This window comes from Desmodus rotundus, chromosome 1 (genome assembly GCF_022682495.2).
Source record: "Desmodus rotundus isolate HL8 chromosome 1, HLdesRot8A.1, whole genome shotgun sequence".
Classification (NCBI taxonomy): Eukaryota; Metazoa; Chordata; class Mammalia; order Chiroptera; family Phyllostomidae; genus Desmodus; species Desmodus rotundus.
The window spans coordinates 91,691,932-91,715,960 of NC_071387.1; the positions used below are offsets into that span (position 1 = coordinate 91,691,932).

The 24,029-nt window shown below is 43.8% G+C and overlaps 1 protein-coding gene across 1 annotated transcript in view; it reads left to right on the top strand.

Annotated features, from left to right (window-relative positions):
* CACNG3 (calcium voltage-gated channel auxiliary subunit gamma 3) overlaps window positions 1-20,895 on the top strand; it is a 97,219-nt gene extending 76,324 nt beyond the window's left edge. The window contains exons 2-4 of the mRNA XM_024560517.2: window positions 11,693-11,776; window positions 15,372-15,512; window positions 19,846-20,895. Of these exons, the coding sequence (XP_024416285.1) occupies window positions 11,693-11,776; window positions 15,372-15,512; window positions 19,846-20,357 (737 nt within the window). The 3' untranslated portion in view covers window positions 20,358-20,895. The remainder of the gene's footprint in view (window positions 1-11,692; window positions 11,777-15,371; window positions 15,513-19,845) is intronic.
* Window positions 20,896-24,029: the final 3,134 nt, after the last annotated feature.

A 24,029-nucleotide genomic window follows, 5' to 3' on the forward strand; every position in this document is an offset into this window, starting at 1 on the left:
TAATTTCCAGTTCTCATTCTCTCTCTCTCTCTGCACTCCTGTTTAGCTGGTACTCCAAAACACAAAGCTTGTTCTGCCTGACTGGCTAATCCTACCCCAGGGGCTGTATTGGGTGCCAGGTGGCAAGGAGATCTAGAACAGACAACTAGACTAGAACTGTGGTCTTAGCCAGGATGGGCAGGGCTCTGTGCTGGGCCTTGGGCTCTGTGCTCCAAGACTGGCTGGGACCTAGCTTTGGGGCTAGGTCGGTATTCCAGTTGGACCTGAATTAACTAAATAATTAAGACCAGAGAAGTCATTTTACCCCAAACCAACCCAATGGGCTGATCAAGCAAGTCTCCCAACATCAAGTTTTTTAGAAATAAAGTAGGCCTGTTAACCTGGGTACAGAATGGGACAGGAAACACCTACAGTCCCTTCTTCCTCTTAGATTTCCTGTTCTTGGTTCCAAGGCAGGACACTTTCTCTACTGGGCATCTCTCTCTGAGTGGATGGAGCAGGACACTGGCTGGACTGCTGTTCTGCCCTCATCACCAGTCACATCTTCAGGGGATTATGATAGCTTTCAGTGATGCCTCCAAAAATACCCTTCCATTCCTTCTCCCCTTCAAGCCCCTGGCATCCAAGAGACATTTTAAAACTAAAAATCAGATTATGCTTGTCACATGTTTAACGCCCTTCAAAAGTGTGGACCATGGTCCTTCCCAACCTCTGACCTGACCTGTAAAGTGCTCCATCATCTGGCTTGTTCATGGATCTGGTCTCATTTTCCTTCTCCTCACTCACTCTGCTCTAGTTGCCTGTTATTGTCTTGGTTTCAGAAACACACTAAGGGTTACCCTTCCCTGGGCCTCTGCACTTGCTGTGCCCTTTTCCTAGAAAGCTCATCTCTCAAATATTCCCATGGGTAGCTTCATCTTGCCACTCAAGCTCCCTTCTCTGAGAGGTTTTCCCTGTCCACCCAAACTCATGATTGTCCCTCCTGCCCTCCCTGAGTCACTCTCTCTCCTTTATAAAATAAGGTTTAATTTCAGAAATTTATATGGAACCATAAATGACCCCGAATAGCTGTAGCAATTTTGAGAAAGAAGAACAAATCAGGAGGGATCATAATACCTGATATCAAACTGTATTACAAGGCCACTGTAATCAAAACAACTTGGTACTGGCATAAAAACAGACACATAGACCAATGGAACAGAATAGAGAGACCAGAAATAAACCCAAGTCTCTATGGTCAATTAATATGCGACAGAGGGGGAAGTAGCATAAAATGGAGTAAAAATAGTCTCTCCAACAAATGGCATTGGGAGATCTGGACAGCTGCATGCAAAAAAAAAAAAAAAAAGAAAGAAAAGAAAATCGATCACCAAATTACACCATACACAAAAATAAATTCAAGGTGGATAAAAGACATAAATATAAGCTGTGACACCATAAAAGTCCTAGAGGAAAACGTTGGCAGGAAAATCTCAGACATTCCACGCAGCAACATCCTCACAGACAGGTCCCCTAAAGCAAGGGACATAAAGGAAAGAATAAACAAATGGGACCTCATCAAATTAAAAAGCTTCTGCATGGCTAAATAAAACAGCATTAAAATGAAAAGAGAACCAACAGTATGGGAAAACATATTTGCCAATGATATCTCAGACAAGGGCTTAATCTCCAAAATATATTAAGAACTCACATGACTCCACTCCAGGAAGACAAAGAACCCAATTAAAAAATGGGCAAAATACTTGAACAGACACTTCTCTAAGGAGGACATACAGAGGGCCCAGAGACACATGAAAAGATGCTCAGCATCAGTAGCCATGACAGAGATGCAAATTAAAACCATGATGAGATACCACTTCACTCCAGTCAGAATGGCCATCATAAACAAATCAACAAAAAAATGTTGGAGAGGATGCGGAGAAAAGGGAACCCTAGTGCACTGTTGGTGGGAATGTAGACTGGTGAGGAAAACAGTACGGAATTTCCTCAGAAAACTAAAAATGGAACTGCCTTTGGACCTGGCAATTTCACTGTGGGTATTATACCCTAAGAACCCTGAAACAGCAATCCAAAAGAACCTATGCACCCCAATGTTCATAGCAGCACAATTTACAATAGCCAAGTGCTGGAAGCAACCTTGGAAACAATCTAAGTGTCCATCAGTAAATGAATGGATCAAAATACTATGGTATATTTACACAGTGGAATACTATGCAGCAGAGAGAAAGAAGGAGCTCCTACCCTTTGGGACAGCATGAATGGAATTAGAGAGCATTATGCTAAGTGAAATAAGCCAGGCGATGAGGGACAAATACCATATGATCTCACTTTTAACTGGAACATAATCAACAAAAGAAAAAAGCAAACAAAATATAACTAGATGCATTGAAATTAAGAACAATCTAACAATAGCCAGAGGGGAAGGGGAAGGGGACAATGGGGGAAAGGGTTTTCAGGAACTACTATAAAGGGTACATGGACAAAACCAAGGGGGAGGGTGGAAGCAAGGGAGGGAGGTGGGTTTGGCTGGGGTCGGGGGGAGTTGTGTGGGGAAATGCAGACAACTATAATTGAACGACAATAAAATAATTTTTTAAAAAAGAACTAAAAAGTAATATAACCCCCCAAAATAAATAAATAAAATAAAATATGCAAATAAAAAAATAAGGTTTATTATTTCTGTGGCACTTATCACTATCTGAAGTTACCTTTTTCTTTTTACAGAAATATTGTTTAATGAATAAATAATAATATATTTATAATTACATTTAAACATATTTATAATAAATGATTATATTTATATATATTTATAACAAATATAATTATACTTAAATACATTTATAATGAATAATTAGATTTAAATATCTTTGTAATAAATAATAATGAACATATTTATAATTGTATTTGATATATTTAATAATATAACAAATAAAATGATAATTAATCAATTTACTCATTCACTGTAGGTCTCTCCCTACTAGAATATAACAGCCTTGGGATCTGGAACCTCGCCTGTTTAGTTTACTAACAAACTCCATGTGCCCCGAATGCTGCTTAATGTGAAGTGGTTACCTCAGTAGACATCTGTCAAACAAAAGAATAAATCAGCATTGTGCACCGACAGCAGTTCAGTAACATCAGAAGAGGGGGTTATTTCTCCCTAACTCACTCACTCCTATAGTTCTCTTATTAGAAGCTGTAGACATAACTGCTATACCTAAGTCCTTCATCTTCCTCAGAAACCAAATTTAGTTCAGGGTCTTCACTATGGTTAGTTCATTATTCAAACCCTTGCACATGTGAAGCTGAATGGACAAGCAAGCAAACTAAATCTTAATATGAATATGTGCATTAATGCCTGACCACTTAAGAAACCAGTCTCTACAAAGACACACCCCCACCCCACACCCTGCCTCACTTACTGCTCTGCAGTTTACAGTCTGTGTCTGAAACTATCCTGATTGATAATTCTTGTCACCGTGCGACAGTACAATGCAAACTAGAGGCAAACAATTGCAAAGGGAGATTGCATATCTAGCAAAACACACAGGACATCATGAAATGAATGTGAGGGACATTAGGAGTCTCCTGGAGTGATGTGACATGTCAGCCACAGACAGTGAAAGCCTGGCAGAGGTAACAATGGAAGAAGAGATAATCAACAAGAATGTTATGATAGGCACATATGATGCCTTGAATATCAAAGGATTAAGCGAAGCCCTTGAGAAAACTGATGACATGCTCAAATATGTTTTGCAAAAATGACCCACTTCATGATCCTGCTGTGAAAGTCAAGCTTTACAATCCAACTGGGAAAGTGAAAGATTTCATATTGGACCATCATGCAGTTTTATAAAAAAAAATTATTAGCCCTTCCACCAAAAAGCAACATGGCTTCCTTTTTTGTTCACCCTGGTACATAGTTAGAAAAGATAAGACAAAATAAACATGTTTTCATAAACGATCATTTTATTTTCAAGAGAAACTTGGAAGTGCATCTTTGAAGTTCATTATTTATTGTGAAATAATGGCCCCTAATTTTAAGTGAATTCATTGGGGGACTGTGTTTCTCAATATCAGCAGGACAGTTCAGCCTTCCTGGGGAGCTCTGAAAAACCCAGAAGCCCTGACTAAGTAAGAATCTCTGGGGGGTAGAACTGCGCATCAGTAATTTCTGACTCGCCGCCCCATGTGCAGCCTTCATTGGAAACATGTTTTAAGGTATCCTTATCTGCAGATAATAAAGATCTGCTCTAACACCAGGAAACCGAACATTCTTATAGTCAGGCAGTTATTTTTGTTGTCTTAACCCAAATACCCAGGGCCATAGGCAAACTTGATCTTTTTTCCTCTTTCCTGGTTTCTCAAGGCAAATTCATCACAATGGGAACCTAACAAAGGCCTATATTGCTGGACCCAGGGCCCTAGTCTCTGATCAGCTTTGGTTTGGGCCTCTGAGGTGGACTTTTGAGCCTAGAATTTGAGTGCACCAGTGGGACTTGTGGCTGAGGTGGGTGTCAAGCTCTGGGGCCTGTGCTGGCTGTAGTTCTGGGCTGGACCAAGTTCTGGCACTGTTGCTGGGCTGGGTAGTCTGGTTAGAAGAAGTCTACCTCACTCTGAGCACATGATAACTATCCACAGACTTCTCAGAAATAGTGTCCCTTTGTTGGGTTGGCTGGTGCCACAGCCACCAAATTCTGCCCCAGGACCATCCATGTGAGCTGCTCACAGGAGGGTCCCTCTTGGAAGATGGTTGAGAGGCTCTGCTAATGTTCTGTCCTCCCACTGGAGAAAGGATGTCCAGGGCACAGCTGTGCCCCACCCCCATTCAAGGTCTCCCTTCAGGACTGCAAACTTGTGAAAGTGGAGCCTCAGATGACACTTGCACTTCTACAGGCCTCTCTGCCCTGGGTCCAGTATTTCCTGACTTGAGGATGAAAACTCTAAATGCAGAGCTGTCTTTACATGACCCAGAAAAGCTGTCTGGCCCTCACCCAAACTTGGCATAGCAGGTGGGCTAAGCCTACTGCTGCTGGAGTGTGATGCCTCCTCAGGCTCCCTGCCCGAGTTATCCTACATGTATACACCCACACTCAAGCACCCACACGCATAGATCTGCACGTATGCATATATGTCTGCATGAGGATGAAGAAAGGACTGGTGTCTTCCCACCCCAATGCCCAAAATAGAAATGCTAGTAGCATTAATAGTTGTTTCTTCTTAACCCTTTTCTTGGTACCCACTGCTGTATTAGTAGTATTCAGAGGATTTTTCTAACAACTCAGGCCCTGGAGTTAGATAGACCTTGGTTTATGCCTCAGTTTCCTCATCTATAAGTGTATTTATTAAATTAACATACACTTACACAATACTTACTATGTGCTAAGCATCACTCTAAAGCACTTGATAAATATTACCTTTTCTTATCATCATAAAAACCTCACGAGCTAGACACTGTTGTTACTCTGAGTTTACAAATGTGGAAATGGGACACACATGAGTTAAGTAACATGCAGCTAATATGTGGCACAGCCAGCATTCAAACCCAGGTAGTCTAGCCCCAGAACCCATGCTCCTCACGCCACCCCAATGGTGGTGCTTGCTTCGTTGGGTTGTGAGGAAGACCCAGGTAGCCCTAAACAAACAACCGACCAAGTAATTATTTCTTTGAAAACTTCCAACATTCTGCAGATTATCAATATTTTAGAAATAAGATCAATGCTCAGGGAAATAATTAATTCAGCCAAAATCACCTGAGTAAATTAGTAAGTAGTGAAACAGAGATTTGAGCTCAAGCCTGAGGGCCCCAAAGCTCATGCTGTGACCACTGCATGACATGACCCCTCTAGAGGTCAAATATGTACCTGATGAAGAGAATCTGACTTGTAAAAATTCACAGCTGAGCAGCCTTATCCCTCTTCATGACTATTGCTGGCTGTCTCCCAGGACAAGACTAGGGCCCACACTGCTGGGATCTGAAGGGAAATACTCAGATTGGGGGCTGAACCACAGAACTTGAAAGCACTATTTTTTCCTGGACATTTGTGACAAGGGCTCTAAGAGTTAAACATGAATATCCCGTTCTCCAGACTCCCTCCCCATCCTTGCCACCTCCCTTGTTCGGAAGCTACTCAGGACCACGTGACTCCTTTCAGTCTCCCCAACCCCAAGGAAGAGATGACATTGAACTTGGTCATTGTGGAACCCAACCTCCTACTAGATTTCCAGAGACCCCAGTGCTGAAGGGACCCCTAGGAGGGCTGCAGTTGGGCCTGGTGAAACCACTACCATAGGCCCACTTTTGCCCCACGGACCTTCCTTCTCTTCCTCAAACTAGCCAAGCCACTCCCACCTTGGAACCTCTGCACTGGCAACCCCTGGACCTGGAAAGTCCTTTCCCTGGCTCTGCATATCCCTTTATTCAGTTCTGAGCTCAAGTGTCCTTCTAGGCCCACCTACCCAAAATGGCCCACCACCTGCCCTCACCCAATGCGTAGTGGACACCGATCACCCTGTTTCGTTTCCTTCAAAGCACAGTTGTCCTGCTCATTTACTCACTAGTCTATAGACGTTCTACCCAATGAGAATGTAAGTTCTGAGGACCAGAATATTCTGTCTTGGCCACTAGTAAATTATTAAGACTTAAAATAGCTCTAATACACTGTGGGTGCCTATTAAATTTGGAAGAAGGGAGGGAAAGAAGGAAGAAGGGAGAGAGGACAAAGGTTGAATCAACCAATGGTCACAACCCAGTTCTCAGACCTGCCCTCCCAGGTTCATCACCTCTCACCTGTAACCGCTGGATCTGTTCCTCTGACCAACTACTTGAGTTTCTGAACACCTGAACTACTCCAGTTCCCAAAAGAGTCTTTCTCTCACTCTCTCTCTTCATCACACATGTTGTCTGAAGCAACATACACCCCTCTTACTTTTAATTAACTTTTAATTAACCTGTGGATCTCAGCTTAGACATGATTTCACTCAACATTTAGTTAAGAAAAATCACTGTACTAAGTTATTAGGTGAGAGAATTTTTGGTGCTGAGGAAAATCTTTTAGTTTTAATTTTATGCCTTTCTATGTATATTGTTTGAATTTTCTATGTACGTAAATTATTTTAATTTTACACGGATTATTGGAATGTGGAATAATGGACTGCTTCTCCTATTTTTTATAACATTCCTCTGCATTGGAAAAAATATCTTAATAAATGTTACTTTTAAATGTCAGGACCACAGTGACTTACTTATTACAGCTTTATTGTGTAGTTTAGTATCTTATAAGAAGTCCCCACACTGAGCTCTTTCATTCACTCTAAATTTTTTTCTAGCAAATAGCCTTCAGCTTCCCAAGTAGATTATTCTATCACCTTGAAAAATGATAATTCATCCTGTTTTTTTCTATTGCTTATAACTATTCATTCTGTTTTATTTCTTCTTGTCCTAGACCTTATAGAATCATGGTATAATAGAGGTGGTAGAGGGCATTCATATCTCACTCTTGATTCTAATGGAATTTTTTCTTTAAGAAGGAGGTGCCCTTCCTCATATGAAGAAAATATTCTTCCATTGTCTGAGCCAGAGATGAACCATCAGCACAATCATCTTTACCCAGGATGAGTTTGTTGTCACAACAAAGCCAATTTCTGCACTTGTACTTCAACACTTCAGGAAATCCTGCTGGCTTTATCTTCCATGCCAAACATCTTCCCCGGGAACCTGGGGTCAGTGGATTCTCACAGCCTCACTCTTGGCTTTGACCTACCTGGGTTCCCATCACCTCTCATCTATAACTACTCTCTCCCAGACCAGCCACCACGGCACCTCTTCCTGGTTTCACATTCCTGGCTTCTGCTTCTCTCTGCCCCAGTGCCTTAGCTGAAACTGCAAGGACAGTGCTTGTCTCTGCATCCGACTCCATCTTTGCAGGGTGTGTGTTGTCAACATCTCTCTTGGTTCCATCCTCTGCAGTTCATGAGCAAGTCCACCCCCCATCCTATTTTCTTAAATCTACTGATATAGGGAAATACTCATGAGAATATGTAATTGAGAAGAACAGCATGATCCCAATTTTATAAAACCATTTGTATATGAAAGCACAGGGGGAGAAAAAACCTGAAAGAAAATACATGGAAATGCTGACTAGAAGTTATTTCTGGGAGCCAGCAACATGCTACTTATATAAATGGCCAAGCTCACTTTTTGATGAGTGTATGATTTGAGGTGCCAGCAGCATCATTCTCAGTGTGTAGTCACCCTCAGGGAAATTCCTGCTTCTCCTTCCTTTTATATTGCTATTTAAAATCTCACGGCAGCACTAGTGTGTCTCTTCTGGTCCTAAAATACCGACTGAAGTCAATGGTGGTAATAGTTATAACCTATTGAGCTCTTACCATGTGCCAGGAACTGTAGTAGTGCTTTGCATTATTGCCTGACTAAGAGTTATGAGTAAGGTGCTGAGAACAGGGACTGGCGCTGAGCCTTCCATCACTGCCTCAGTTAATTCTCACAATTCCCTGAAGTTACTACTATTGTCTTCACTCTGTAGAAGAAGAATCTGAGTTTAGGGAGGTAATTTGCCATAGGTACCTGAAGTGCTGAAGACCCAGGTGGAAACTCTAGCCAACCAGAGCTCTCATGCCCCATTGAAAGGGGGCTGTGGATGTCCATCTGCAAGGGATTGCTGCCACATGGACACATGGGACAGAGCTCCTTGTTTTTAAAAAGAAGCTGTAAATCAGGCTTTTATGTGCCAAATCCTAAATTTTAAATTGCAGAAACACATGTAATTTTTTTTTAATGCAACAAGCCCTGGTTGGTGTGGCTCAGTTGGCTGGAGTGTCTCCTGTAAATTGAAAGGTTGTGGGTTCGTTCCCTGGTCAGGGAGAGTGTGAGAAGCAGTCAGTCAATGTTTCTCTCCCTTTTTCTCTCCCTCTCCCTAAAATCAATAGGCATGTTCTATACACTAAAACACTGCACATAGAACAAAACAATAAAACACAAACCATCCTGCAGTCCTTGACACCTGCTACTATCTGCTTTAGAAGTGCTACCTGGACTATGTCCTCTGATCTCAGGGAGACTCAGACTCTTCTTTGCTCTCTTTTGCTCTCACAGACTTTGTGCTACCTCACAGGACAGAAATATTTAGACCAGGGATCAGTAAAATTTTTCATAGTCAGATAGCAACTGTTTTCAGCTCTGCCAGGTCTGCCACAAATACTCAACTCTTCCATTATAGAGTGGAAGCTATAAACAAATGGGAATGGTTGTATTTCCATACAACTTTATTTATGGAAAGTGAAATTTGAATTTCATGTATATGTTTTATGGCATGAAAAAAAATTCTTTTTTTGATTTTTTTCCGACCATCTAAATATGCAAAAACCATTCTTAGCTCATAGGCTGTGAAAAAACAAACAAACAAACAAACAGGTGGTAGGCTGCTTTAGGTCATCAGAAATCAGAAATATTTCTCTGGAAGCTACAGTCTTAGCCAGCTCTAAGTCCTCACTCGTTCCAAGCTGCCTTAGGCCACCTTGGGTAAGGCCTATGTCATGCACAGATGCAGGCACGTGGGTAAGTCCTTATCACCACATGGTCTGACTGGTCTGTTTTAGTAGAGTTTGCATTTCATCTTCAGCTGAACCTTCTCTTCCCATGAAATTTTTGTTGGAGGATGTAAGACAGCTAACAATAGGTGGTCCCACAATCACTGCCCTTGCCCTGTTCAGTGGATCCTGACATATACCATGTGAAAAGCATGGTTGATGGAAAAGCCACTGGTCCAGTTTGATAACAATGGAAGGACTACAAAGCTATCATAAAGCCACCTAGCAAAGGACTTTGCTTCCGACTCTAAAACATGTTGAAGAGAGAGGAATTCACAGTGACGGTTAGGAACTTTGAAGTCAGGCAGAGTTACCCTTAGAAGGAGATGCTTAGAGCTATGTCCTGGGGGAAATCACTTACTTCACTAAGCCTCAGTTTCCTCGTCTGTAAAACAAGGATCATAATACCAGGCACCTCATATGACTGTTTTGAGAGCTAAGGAAGATAAAACAGGTCAAATACCCAGAATGGTATGTGGTATATGGTGTGCGCTCAGTGTGAGTGACTTACTCTAACTTATATCCAGACATTTGGAAGGGGAGAGGGAGCTGAAAAACAACCAGGGACATGTGGATGAACCTCAAACGTCTAAACAAAAAAAGAAACAACAAAAAATCTTTTTCAATATTGGGAAAGAAGTTATGAATTTCTCTTTCTCCCATGAAATTCCTTGAGCCTTTTAGTCTCCTCTCCAGGATACCCCTTCTTGTTTCTGAGTCCATCATTTACCTGGTGGGCAAAGAATCAGAACCAAGAGGATGGTTTCATATTGTATCATACTTATTTTAAAATGCCTCTGCCTTGAAGTCTCCTTATAGTCAGGGTTAAATATACACTCTTATTATTATAAGATAATAATACAAATAATAATAATGGCTACCATTCATAGTGTAATGGGAAAAACCACAGGTTCTGAAGGCTAGACTCAAACACCAATTGCCTACTTTCAATTGTGACACCTGGAGCCCCTCTGTGGTCCTGGGTAGCCTCATTGTCAAGTGTGAATATCCCCTGCCTCCTAGGATGGTGGACAAGCGTGAATGGAAGAACAAATGTAAGGTTTCTGCTCTTTTCCTGGCCTATTGGAAGCACTTTAAGTGTTGACAATTATTCTGACACACCTAGATCTTTGCAAAAACAATTAACTCATCATCATATATCACCTTATTTCATTCTTAGAGTAAAAGCCCAGCCCATGTGATTCTAAACCTTGTCCACTGTCCATGACACCACTTCTCCTGCCACCTCTGCCGGTAGAGACCAGAAAAATAATGTATAATTCCATGCTGTTTGTGGTAAGAAGTTCTGAAATTGTTTGTCATGCATAAGAAACGGCAGAATCATTAAGCTGCCCCCAGAGATTGGTTAATTGGATAGTTAACAAACACCCACCACGATTATCAAACACCCACAACGAGTTAAGTCAAACTGATGTTGAAGAAAGAAAAGGAAGCGAAATGCTGACAGTCAGTTTTCCCAAGATGCAGCTGTGCAGTTCTGTGCCTCTCAAAGTGGTGAGCCATGCAGCAGAGCTCAGCAAACTCTGGGTCCGGGCAGGGGGCAGGGAAGGTCCTGTGCCAGGTATGAGCATTACCAGAGACAGCAGACTACTCCTGAGATGCCTGGAATCTCCACTCAAGAGCCAGCAGATCTTGACTGGAATTCTAATGCTTCTCTTTCCTTGTGTGAGCACAAGCAAAATTCCTTTGTCCAATTTCATTGTCTGTAAAATGGGAAGGTGAATCATATATGGAAATTCTGCTTCCTTTTCCCGTTTTCCCTCACAACCTGGGAAAAAAGGGAAAAGAAAGGACAGTCCTCATAATGAATGCTTAGGCTTCATAGTTCTTTGCATTTCTAAATGGATCCCAAGATCATGCCAAATCCAGGAAACAGAAAATTTCAGACTCTTTTTTCCCCTCTACTGGCCTTCTTTTTGTGCCCTAAGAAAGATGCTGACGAATCAACATGTGCACATCCTGCAAGGACCAGGAATGGGTCTTCACCATGTGGGGTGAGGACCCGGCTGGGCCCAGGGGCTCTGTCTTTTCCCTCAGCTCAGGACCATGTTTGTTTCCACAGGGGCTTTCCGAGGGGTGTGCAAGAAAATAGATCACTTCCCGGAGGATGCTGACTATGAACAGGACACAGCTGAGTATCTCCTTCGTAAGTTCCCCACTTCTTGGGTCTCCCTGTGCGGAGGAAAGGGTGCCCTGTGGTCATCCAGCTGCCCCAGAGTTTGAGGCTGCTCATACCCACTCCTAGAAATGAATACATGCAAAGGACCCTTCAGGGGACCTTTGCTACTAGACAGAGACTTTCAAGTGGTTCTGATATCTAAGTCTCTAATTTCAATGAATAGAAATAGAAAAGGAAAAATGTAGGCGAGTCAAAACTGAACATTCTTTATAGTCTGCTTGGGAGGAAATTTAAAGCATTTTCTTTAACTGGAATCTAAGGTTTCACCTTCCCCAGAGGGCTGATTTGAGGTGCTAATGGGAAAGATGCTAATGGCTGAGGTGCTAACGGGTGAGCTGCTAATGGGCAAGGTCTTGAGGGGCAAGACCTGAGGGAATAAGTGCAAGCAAAATTCACCTCTTTGACTTCCCTTCCATTTCAATCCTACTAGGACAGGGCTAGTGTCTTTGTAGGATTGTCCCAAGGTCATACCCCAGGAATTACATGGGATAGTCAAATACTGCAGGAGGGGTGGCTGAAGAATGTGGTGGCTTAGAGCAAGGTCTCTGGAGGCTGGTAAACATGGACTTTTACTCTGTCTGATTCCCTACCAGCTGGGTTGGACTTTATCTCCAAGTTGCACTTTAAAAGCCAAGCTGCTTCTCAGATAAGGTCAAGTTATAGAAGTTCATCATCACCAAGCCCTTATAATATGAAATGTTAAAGGGAGTTACCTAAGAAAAAGTAGATCAAAAATAGGAACAGTAAAAATGACAGCAAACTCACAGTTATTAACAACCACACCTAAAACAAAAACAAGAGCAAACTAGGCAAACAACTAGAACAGAAACAGAACCACAGAAATGGAGATCACATGGAGGGTTGTCAATAGGGGAGTGGGAGGGGGAGAGAGGGGGGAAAGGTACAGAAAATAAGTAGCATAGATGATAGGTGGAAAATAGACAGGGGGAGGGTAAAAATAGTGTAGGAAATGTAGAAGCCAAAGAACTTATAAGTATGACCCATGGACATGAACTATAGGGGGGGAATGTGGGAGGGAGGGGGTGGTCAGGATGGAGTGGAGTGGGGGGGATGGGACAACTGTAATAGCATAATCAATAAATATATTTTAAAAAATTTTTAAAAAAAGCCAAGCTGCTTTATCTCTCCATCTCTTAGCTTTCTCTATCTAGTCAGAAATGAGATTATAATGTCACCCATCTGACAGGGTCATGAAAATGAAATAAACTAGTGCACATTACACTTAGGTCCAGGACCAACATGTCATCATGAAGCTGCACGCACTAGCTCTTTTTGTTGCATGAGATGAGCGATGGAGAAGTCCAGCTGCAGACACGGGCCTGACATTGACCAAGGCACAGGGAGAACTTGGGATTTAATGTAATTTAAATGTAACTTCTTTAATGAGCATGTGTATCCAGTTCATTTGAAAGGAGAATTCTAAGGCATTGATGAATTATATTAGGGAGTGTTTTTGTTTCTTTTTAAACCGTTATTAAAATAAAAGCTCCAAGAAGTTGTCCCATTCAGATTGTGCATGTAACTCATCACTCTAGAAGTGTTTTTACAATTAAAATCATTTTTAGCTCTATTCACGGCTGCTAGTCTGCAGATGGGCTGTGGGTCTATGTATGAGCCTTTAATCACTTAAGAATGTAAGTGGTATGGGGTCAACTTGAAAATTATGTTGTAATTTTTACAACATAAACATACCATTTATCTCTTTTCAGTCCTTATCCATTTATGAGGACTTACCCAAATGCTTACTAGGATGTCTTTATACCAGCAGCCCAAACAGATTTGCCAAATCTGTGGGGAATAAAGGCCATATTTAGAGATGTGGCTTGACCAAAGGTTGGGGATGACAGAGATTACTTGGGCCCCTCAAAAGAGAGGCCCAAGTGGGGGCCTCACCAGGGCCCCTCAAAAGAGAAGGACTTTAAAGCCAGTGGGGTTTCACCAGGGTGCTCATAGTTCTTCTTTGTTTTTCTTTCCTAATTGATGAAACATTGTGATGTTTGCCCTGCTGGATACTAAACAGAACTGTGACTTCTATTTCACAACTTGCAAAACTGATTTAAGTCCTTCAGAGCAGTCCTTGTTTTTCTGACAAAATATGTTTCTTCCTCTGGAAAGGTGGGGGTCCTCACCATGGTCCACTTATGCCCCACATTAGCCACAGAACCAGGCTGAGGTTAAGGAGGGACCTTAACCAGCACACGAATTTCCTGCCAAGAACATGGGAACCACTGACCCAACCACATAGGGCCAGGGCATGTTCTTGCAGGAGTCTCTGGTCCCCAGTGTTTGTGATGCCAGTCCCTGGTGTGACCACACTATAGTGGGATGGGATTCTGCACACTGATTTTTCTGCTGTTTCATCCTTCTCACGTGCTGTTGGGTAGGAGACAGCTTCAACTTACACAGAAAGTTTATTCGCCCACAGGTCCTAGGGACCAGAGATGCTCATAATAGAACACTGGGCTTGGTCAACCCCTGCTCGGACACTGATGGTGGAACTACACTGGAATAAGCTTCCCTTCCCTGCCCCAAGGATCTCAACAATCCCAGGTAGTTTAGAAAGAAGAAACAAGGAAGGAAGACAGTAAAATCTGTTTGTTCTGAAGCCACCACATGTCCACTGGGCTAAAGCAAATCCTGAAAAGACACCAACCGACTTAGGAAGAAATGGCAGCAGCAGCCATCTGGTGGGAGGCAGACAACTGTATGCAGGGTTCTCAGGGTTTGCTATGCCACATTTGCAGGGTACAGTGGGATTGGCCACCAACGAGTCACCAAATGGTTCCTGTACCACATGGAAAACAGCTACACTTGTACATCTCTTAACCACACATTTCAAATATACACACCAACCCAGTGTTGTGCAAATGTAGGTATGTGCTGGGAAAAATCCAGCATTTTGGTAACTAGTGTTTAATCTTATGGGAATCCCAGGACTAGGGTTGGCTGTATATTTGCAGGGCCCAGTGCAAAATGAAAATCCTGGGCTCCTGGTTTAATATGTAGACAAAACAAAATTTTCCTTTCTTTTGCAATCTCTCTCAGCCCAGCAGAGTGTCTTATATTTGTTATTTAATATCACATTCCCTCTTGCATGGAGATACTCAAAGGTGCCCGGGGCTTGCATGATTCTCCCTATGTCCATGCCCAGCCCCCACCAGGAGTGGAGAGTGGCAGTGGTCACTCTTTGGGCAGAGAAGTGGCAGCTGAGGACCCATCCCAAGGAGAAGGGGAGTTGGGGATGTGGTGGGTGGTGGGACTGCATGCAAGTCAAGGCTCCAAGCCCCGGTGTACGCTGTGATGGTCCATCAGACTTCCTTACAAAACACAGATTCAAAGCTAAAATGATTTAAGAAATTCAGGATATTGACTACAAAGGTGCCCAAGCACAGGGCCTGGTGACCGCACAGCTCTCATGCCCATGTTAGACACAGGCTCTGTCCTCAGCTCTCATGCTGTCCCTGCAGGCATCCCATGCCCAGGAAGGTGGACCTGGGGCTGGCTAGGGACCAGGTAGAGCCCTCTCTCCTTCTCTCCGCAGGGGCTGTGAGGGCCTCCAGCATCTTCCCCATCCTCAGCGTCACACTGCTCTTCTTCGGCGGGCTCTGTGTGGCAGCCAGCGAGTTCCACCGCAGCAGACACAATGTCATCCTTAGCGCAGGCATCTTTTTCGTCTCTGCAGGTGAGTACCTGGCCCCAATCCTGAGATCTGCACAGACACCAAACCCAAGCCATGGCTATGGGGACAAGGAAAAGCAAGAAAATGCTCAACTTGTTATGTTAAGAATGAGGGCCCATGAGCTTTAATCAGAACCAAAGATGCTGACACTCCAGCTAAGGGTGGCATGAAGCAAAGACAGAAGACAGGTGGCAAGGTCAACTCAGAGAAGGCAAGACTGACTAATAAGAGAGTGTGTGTCCACGCTTCACACAGTGGGCAGGGGGCATGTGTGGTGTGTATAGTGTGTGACCTGAGAGACCGAGTCAGTGTGCTTGAAAAGGGTCCAGCTTTTTGTTCACCGGGGCCTCTTCATACGCTGTCTTTGGCCTTTTCAGGTATGTGTCTGTCTGTTCACTATTGTTCACAGCTCTTCAAGTGCTTGAATCTTTATAACGCAGCTCTGGGAACAAGGCAAGACCCAGCAATGCCAGGGCAGATGTTGTAGTCAATGGCAGCCCTGACCAGAAGGCAGCCCAGGGTGGTTAGGAGGATGAGAGACAACCTTAGGGAAGGGGTGCTACTCTCTGCCTTCTGTCTCTGCCCTTTATCTCAATCCTCCTGCATGCTCCTTGTCTACCTCTCTTTCCTTTGGGTTTCCTTCCATCTCCTCACTATCTCCTCCCACCCCGCCCTTCAATCAATACCATCTGGATGAAATGCTTTAGGAAAGCAAAGAACAAAGTAGAGGGCTGGGAGAAGGGGGCTTGCCTCTTTGGTGATGACCTTCAAGCTTTGCCCAATAATGGCAGAATATTTATTGAAATGGGAACATTGGGGAACTGTATAAAGTGGTGGGTAAGAGATGCCTACTCTCCTGGATTTGAATTCTGGCTCCACCTGTGGGGCCTTGGGAATGTTACCAACTCCCTGTAACTTGGTTTCCTCCACTGTAAAATGGGAAATAATACTATTACCTATTTCATAGGGTTGTTGGAAATAGACTGAACATAAAAAGCACAATATTACTTTCTAGTATTGGAAAAGCAGCAATGACATAGTCTTGGCCCCTCTAAGACCCTTCTCTCATTCCTTCCCCACTGTTTCACCTCCTGTGTAGTGAGGAAGTTAGACTGAGTCCTGCTCTAAATCTCTAGGTACTGGCTTCAGCAACATAACTTAAAGAAAGCTGCCATCTTGCCCCAGAGGTGTGGTCACCCAAAGGTGGCTGTGGTCCCTGGCCACACTCTGTGCAGACAGACAGTCAAACTGGCAAAGTCAGGGACCTGTGCTACCAACAAGACCTCCTGGGCCCCGATTGACCAAGAAGATGATGTATTGTGCTGACATGAGGATTTCCTTGACAGGAGGAGATCATTATTTTGTCCCCTGAGGGGATTGTTAGGGAAGATTGTGTCACTAGCAACTTTCTTCTCACAGGAGGTACTGTGAGAGATTTCAAGCTGGTTAGACACCAAGAAACTGGGAAACCTGAGGGCAGTGGTGAAAGCCCTGAGAAGCAGCCAGAAGTGTGGGGTGAAGTCCTGGACCTCCCTCCCCCACTGACCTCCCCGAGGAACCCAAAGAGCCTTGTTTTCTCCACCTATAGAAGGAAAGTTTGGAAGGATTCAGCAATCTCTAAGGCTCTTTTTGCTCAGCTATTCTAAAGATCTATGGTCTCAGACAAGCAGTCAACAACCCTTTACTGAGCATCTACTATGTACCAGGCACTGCAAAATGCTGAAGAGCATGGGCTCTGAGCCTGGCTGCCCAGTGCAAATATTGACTCTACTACTTCCCAGCTGTGTAACCTCAGGCAAGTCCCCTAACCTTTCTGTGCCTCAGTTTCCTCATCTGAAAAGCAGGGATAATAATGGTTCTACCTCTAAAAGCTGTTAAGAAAATTAAATGTGTTGGTGTAAAGTGCCTAGAACTGCCTAGCACACAGTAACTTCTCAATACACAGTAGCTGCTACTCTGTACATTGTTCCATTTAATTTTGATGCCATCTCAATTCATGTACTTGTTCCACAAATATGCAACACTCTTGCTGTGGGGCAGGCTCTGAGCTGGGAGAGATCTCCACAGCACTGAACAAAATGACCCTACTACAGCCTGGGAGCAGGGAGCAAGTGACTGCCCACTTACCATCAGTTCTTCCTATATTGTGTTGCTGAAAATTGAATCCACCCATGGCTCAGTGACCATCCTCAGTTCAAATCCCACTTCCACCATTTCCTAGCTGTGTTGACTTGGGAAGTTACTTATGCTCTCTATCTCTCAGTTTCCTCATCTGTAAAAGAGTAGTAATTTTTAAAAAAGTGGGCTTGTTGTGATGCTTAATTTAGATAGTGCATGCAAAGACTTTGCACAGTGCCTGACACATAGTGAGTGCCCTATAAATAAATGGCAACTCACTCGGCTTCCCCACCTCCTTTAACCTGATCTGACATCTGAGCCTCTCTTTGAACTTTTTTATTTCCCAACAAGACTTCCATTTGGAGCTTCCCAAACTTTACCCAAAATTTTCCTGCTGGCAGAGGGAGTCAGGAGACATTGCAAGAAGCCACCTTCAGCGAGCTGAAGTGTCTTTAAAGTCTGTCTCCCATCAACACTTAAAAATTCATGTGAATTCTGCTCTCTCCTTCTCATTATGTTTATGTTCATTTTAATATAAAAGAATGTGCCTGCCCTACTAATCTTCAAGCCAAACTGACACTGTAGGAAGAGAAGCTGCTTTTCATCCTGTGGTTTGCTGCAGCCTGACACAGGGCTGTCTGTGTCACCCCAGATTAAGAATAGCTTGGTGACTAGAACTCGCTGCCTACCTGATGAATGCCTGTGCAAAGTAGTGCCAGGAGTACCCTGGCTAGAGGCAGACCCTGACCCTGCCCTCAAGGGATAAGTCCTCGATGGAGTGCAGCTAGAGATCATATTTAAAATGTGAATTCCCCTTAATGCATGTTCACCACCCAGTCAGAATTGTAGAAGTAGAGCACAGTCCCGTGGTTCCAGCTATGCCAAGCTTTAACCTTTTGGTTGCTGGACCAAGGGGAGATCTTGGGGATCCCTAGGAAGAGTATGGGGTGCTCATGGAATGGAGGAAAGACTCAGGAGGCCACTGAAAATGATTATTTACTAGTTAGTACTGGGAACTGTAATGAGGGATAGCCTCCATTCAGCAGCACCCTGCAGGTGGTCTGAATTTGGAGGCAAGGAGATGCCAGCTGATGAACCAGACTCTCCGAGTCACTGTTGGTATCAAAGCCTGGATGTGGCCCTTGGAACAGAGGGACAAAAAAAAGACATTCCACCTCAGAGCAATAATGTGAGAAAGGTGGTAAGACATGAGCAGAGCCCCCAAGCCCCAGATTCTGTTATTGCTTCTTACTACTCCCTAGAGAATAAATTCCTCTCTGGCTGCCTTAGCAGCTATTCTTGTGCTATCCTGTTGGCACTTGAGGATACTAAGTCGGCAGACCTTGCCTCCTGGGGACATCAGGTTTATGTTCTCTAATTCCTGATTAGCGAAAGCTAATCTAAAGCAGTATCTTATCCTGTGTAGATAAGGAGACTTAGGAGCTACTGTACCTTCCCCACGGGCTGATTAATTCCCCAAACTGCAGCCTGGGACCCACACATGTCTATTGGACAGCTACAGCTGGATTTCCAATAAGCACTTCCAACTCAGTGTTTCCAAATCTCTTCTCTTCTCCAAATCTATTCTCTCTGCTATTACTTATTTTAGCTCTAGATGCCACCAATGTCCCCATGACCCAAGCTAGAACCTTAGTAAGTCATTCTTCCTCTTACACTCCATAGTCAAAAGCCTTTCATTTCCTGGCTCACCCCTCTTCAGTTTTCAGGATCCAGCTCAAATATCACCTTGTCCTGACAGAGAAGTGACTTAGTCATCTCTCTCCCTTGGCTCCTAAACCATTTTATCCATGTCTCTGAGAGTGCCCTTCTTGTCTGTTGCTCTAATTGCATTACATGTCAGTCTCTCCTAGTAATGGTGAGGAACTCAGGACAGGGATCTGTATCTCATTCATTACACCATCCTCATGACTTACTGCTGAAGATTACATTTTGATGGAGTGAATTGTTTCTAAGGAAAAAGACATGTGTTCCAAGTTCTACTGCACTTGCTGTGGGAGTCAGGTATCTTCTTTAGCTGAAGGCTCACCATCTGGGACTGAATTCTTCATTTCCCAAGAGACAGACCATGCAGAAGAGCTCAGCGGGGTTGGATTTCTCAGCCACAAATCCATTCTTCTCTATAAATATTTCAAGACTGCAAGTGACAATTACCTCTGAGGTTTATTTAAAAATGCATTTTTCTTTTGCCTTCTCTTAGGGTTAAGCAACATCATCGGCATCATAGTTTATATATCGGCCAATGCTGGGGACCCTGGACAGCGTGACTCTAAAAAGAGCTACTCCTATGGCTGGTCCTTCTATTTTGGAGCCTTCTCTTTCATCATCGCAGAAATTGTGGGGGTTGTTGCTGTGCATATCTACATAGAGAAACATCAGCAGTTACGTGCCAAATCCCACTCAGAGCTCCTGAAGAAATCAACTTTTGCCCGCCTGCCACCCTACAGGTATAGATTCCGGCGGAGGTCAAGTTCCCGCTCCACAGAGCCCAGGTCCCGAGACCTGTCCCCCATAAGCAAAGGCTTCCACACCATCCCTTCCACCGACATCTCAATGTTCACCCTCTCCCGGGACCCCTCAAAGATCACCATGGGGACCCTACTCAACTCCGACCGGGATCACACTTTTCTACAGTTCCACAACTCCACTCCCAAAGAGTTCAAGGAGTCGCTGCATAATGATCTGGCCAACAGGCGCACCACACCTGTCTGAACTGCCCTCTGCTATGTGCCCTCCTCCCAGCACAGCCCTGGGAGATGCACAGAGGTGTCTCTGAGGTTGCATGACATGGTCCCCGTGATGGTATTATTTTTTACAAAGAATGAAACCAAATGGACTCAGCCCTCTTCCACATTCTGTCCCTCACCATTCAGGTCCTAACTAACCCGTCAGTTCCTCCCCCATCTTCAAGCCAATCCTGTGACACCATTCTTCTCTGTGTATCTGTGCCAGATGTTTTCCCTTCTTCCTTTTTTACTGGAAGGACCTCCACATTCTTCCCTCCTTGGAAGAGGATTTCACTCAAAGTCACAGGTGGTGGCTTGGGGGGAGGATCCCCAAATCCCCAGGCATCTGCACAGTTGTCCCTATTGTCCACTCACACAAATCCTCAGGACACCAACTGCCCAGGTGGCCCTGAGGGAGGCATTCACCTTTCCGTGTTAGAAAAACATGACCAGAAATCAAAGCTGTCAGAGCCGTGAAGCAGCTAATGTATTAAGCACTCATGTGATTAAAGGTTTTGTCTTGTAACCAACTGAGACAAAGTGTTTTGTTGCTTCTGGTTACTTCCTGCACAAACTCACTGCCCTGCGATTGAACTGGAAGCCGAGTTTTATTCATCCGTACTCTGGCCAATAGATAGGATACGCCTTCACCTCTTAAGGACAGAAAGGTGCACCCACCAGTGTCAGAGTTGGGGTGTCCCTCACCTGAATCCCTGGGCTAGCTGGAGGCCAGCATGTGTTCAAAAACCTGGTTCTTGCACCTAGTAGCTCTAGAATCTTGGGCACATCCATCTAACCTTCAAGGCTCAGTCTCCTCATCTTAAAAATGGAACATGGTATTGTGCTATCCTTCCTAGACATGTGAGAAATAAAACAACACATGTAGAACAATTAGCACACTGTAAATTATATCTATGTGTACATTACAAAGGGTACTCCAAAAATCTGGAATTTATTTTTAAAAAGTCATGCATTTGTTCTTACATGTTTAAACTTCAGTCACCTCCAAAGTACTCTCCATTTGACACATGCATCTAACGAGACATTTTTCACTGCTCAAAACAGTTTCTTAACTTATCCATTTTGATGCCTTTTTGTGCTTCTACCATTTTGTTTCACCTCTTCCACACTGGCAAAATCTTTCGCTTTGAGGACTTTTTTTCATCTAGGAAGTGGGGGGCACAAGGGTTATGCTGTTTTTGGTCAAAACATGAACACTCAGTGGTGTGAATAGGTGTACTCATAAATCACCCATCATGAAATGGGCAAGCACATTGGAAAAGTCTTCAAAAAAAATTCAAAGAAGCCAAAGCCAGCCTATCCCAACAATGCCAGCTGCTACACTGCTACAGATGGGTTCCTAGAACACTCACTTAGTGCAGAAAGCCTGTACTACAAGGAGCCCACCCTCCAGAAGATAATTCTGGGTTTTTGGGGCCTCCCCCAAATTTATGTAACTGATATATATTCCTCCACATATAATATAAATTTTGGGGTGGATTCTAGATAGAATGAGCATAGCTTTAGTCTTCTCAGGCTGCTATAACAAAGTCCCATAGACTGTGTGGCCTTAACAACAGATAATTATTTCTCACAGTTCTGGAGGCTGGAAGTCCAAGATCAGGGTGCAGGCCAGCTGGGCTCTTGATAAGATGAGAGTCCTTCTCCTGGCTTGTAGATGGCCACCTTCTCTCTTTCCCCATAGATGGCAAAGAGAAAGTGAGTATGCTCTTTATCTGTTTCTGTCTCTCTCTTCCTCTTCTTACAAAGCCAGTAATCCCATCAAAAGGGCCATACTCTCATGAACTCATCTAACCCTAATTACCTCCCAAAAAGCCCATCTCCAAATGTCATCACATGGGGGGTTAGGCTTCAACATATAAATTTGAGAGGTGGGAGAAACAAATCAGTCCATAGCAAGCAGTATTGCAGGAATATAAAAGCCAATGGAGCCGTTCTATATTGGGGGAGGGGGTGTCATGTGCTTTGCACAGGCTCAGAAGGTGTTGGGGGCAAAAGTGGAAGGACTTTTGAATATTTTGAATATTTGATATCAGATAGCACAAGAGACTGATGTTACCTCTGCCAACACTGACTTTCTAGAGCTGTGGGGCACACCCCCCAAGCACTTCACTCTTCAAAGAGCTTTCCCATTTTAAGCTCTCATGACCTTAAGGGGAAGAGTTATGGTTACAAGAGCTCACACTTACCTAACACTGCTGTGTACCCAGCTGTGTTCTAACACTGCACACATATTGCATCATTCCATCCTCCCAGTAATATCCTCACTTACCAAGGAAGAAACTGAAGCAAGAGAGGTGACATGACTTGCCTGGGAAACTAGTCACTTGTCCACACTCACATGGTGAACTTGATTATTGAGCACAGACTAGTAACAATTTATTTTAACACTTGAGTCACTGCATTCAAACTCCAGTCACATAAATCAGATTATCTCATTGGGTTCTGAAAACACCTCAATGCATGGTAGGAATTATCATCTGCATTTTGGCAGATGAGGAAGTAGAGGCTCAAGGAGAGTGTCTTAGGAGCTAATGATCAGGGCCAGCATTTGAAGCCAAGCCTCTGCTTTCTAACTGGATTATTTCCTCCAAATCTGTTATTGGAGGATAACCCTTGTAAAGATTCATATCCACATACAACATCAATGATCCTTTACCTAATGTTTCTCTGTAAATTGACTCGGTTTCTACTTCAGTAAATATATCTTGAAACTGAAGTTTGTAACACTACTATCAAAAGGTAACTGGAATGACTTGCCATACGCAAATGGTAACTGGGAAAATAAACACAATAAAAACAACACAATCACTCCATATTCTAGCTGCTGCCTATTCTGAGCTGAGGACCAGCTGCCTGTTCTTTATGGAAAGGATATAACCCAAATGTTAGAAAGATGTAAACGGTGTTCTCACACCAGAGAAGATACTTCTCTTGGCTTAATCAGAGAGATCTGGAAAGGGGATCACTTTCTGTTTACGGGGAATACCCGGCCATGCGTCCTGTCTGGTGATCTCATTCTGCACGTTGGGAAAAGTGGATCCTGGCACTGTGAAGAGGGAAGGATTTTAGAGATGGGTGGAGTAGCTGATGAATACCATGAGATAGGAAAGGCAGCGACTTGCGGCCCTGGGAACTAGGAGTTTGTCATAAACAAAGTATCTGGGAAGTTGATCAGAGATGGAGAGAAAGGTCCTAGGGGCTAAACTAGCTGAATGCTCTGGAGACCGAAGTACAAAGCCCATTGCAAAAGGCCAGAGAGATGGAGGAGAGATGTAGACTCCGACCCCTGAAAGGACCTCATGCACAGCCTCTAGCTCTGGTCTTTGCAAGGCTTTGGTACATGGGCCTCAGAGCGCCTTTGCTTGAAAAGCACTCTGGACCCAGCTGGTGGCATCAAATAAATATTAGTATTACTGCTCCTGGTTCACATCCAAGATCCTGGCAATCTTGGTCCTCCAAACCCCTGGGAAGAGCATTCACATCCACAGGTCCCCATGTGTGGTCAAGCAATATGTCGTGAACTCCTTTTGTCTCATTTAACCCTAACCTTTGAGGCAGGAGCTACTGTTGACCCCATGGGCTAGATGTGATGCTGCTCCCTCCCCTAGTCCATTAACTTCTGAACCAGCAGCAT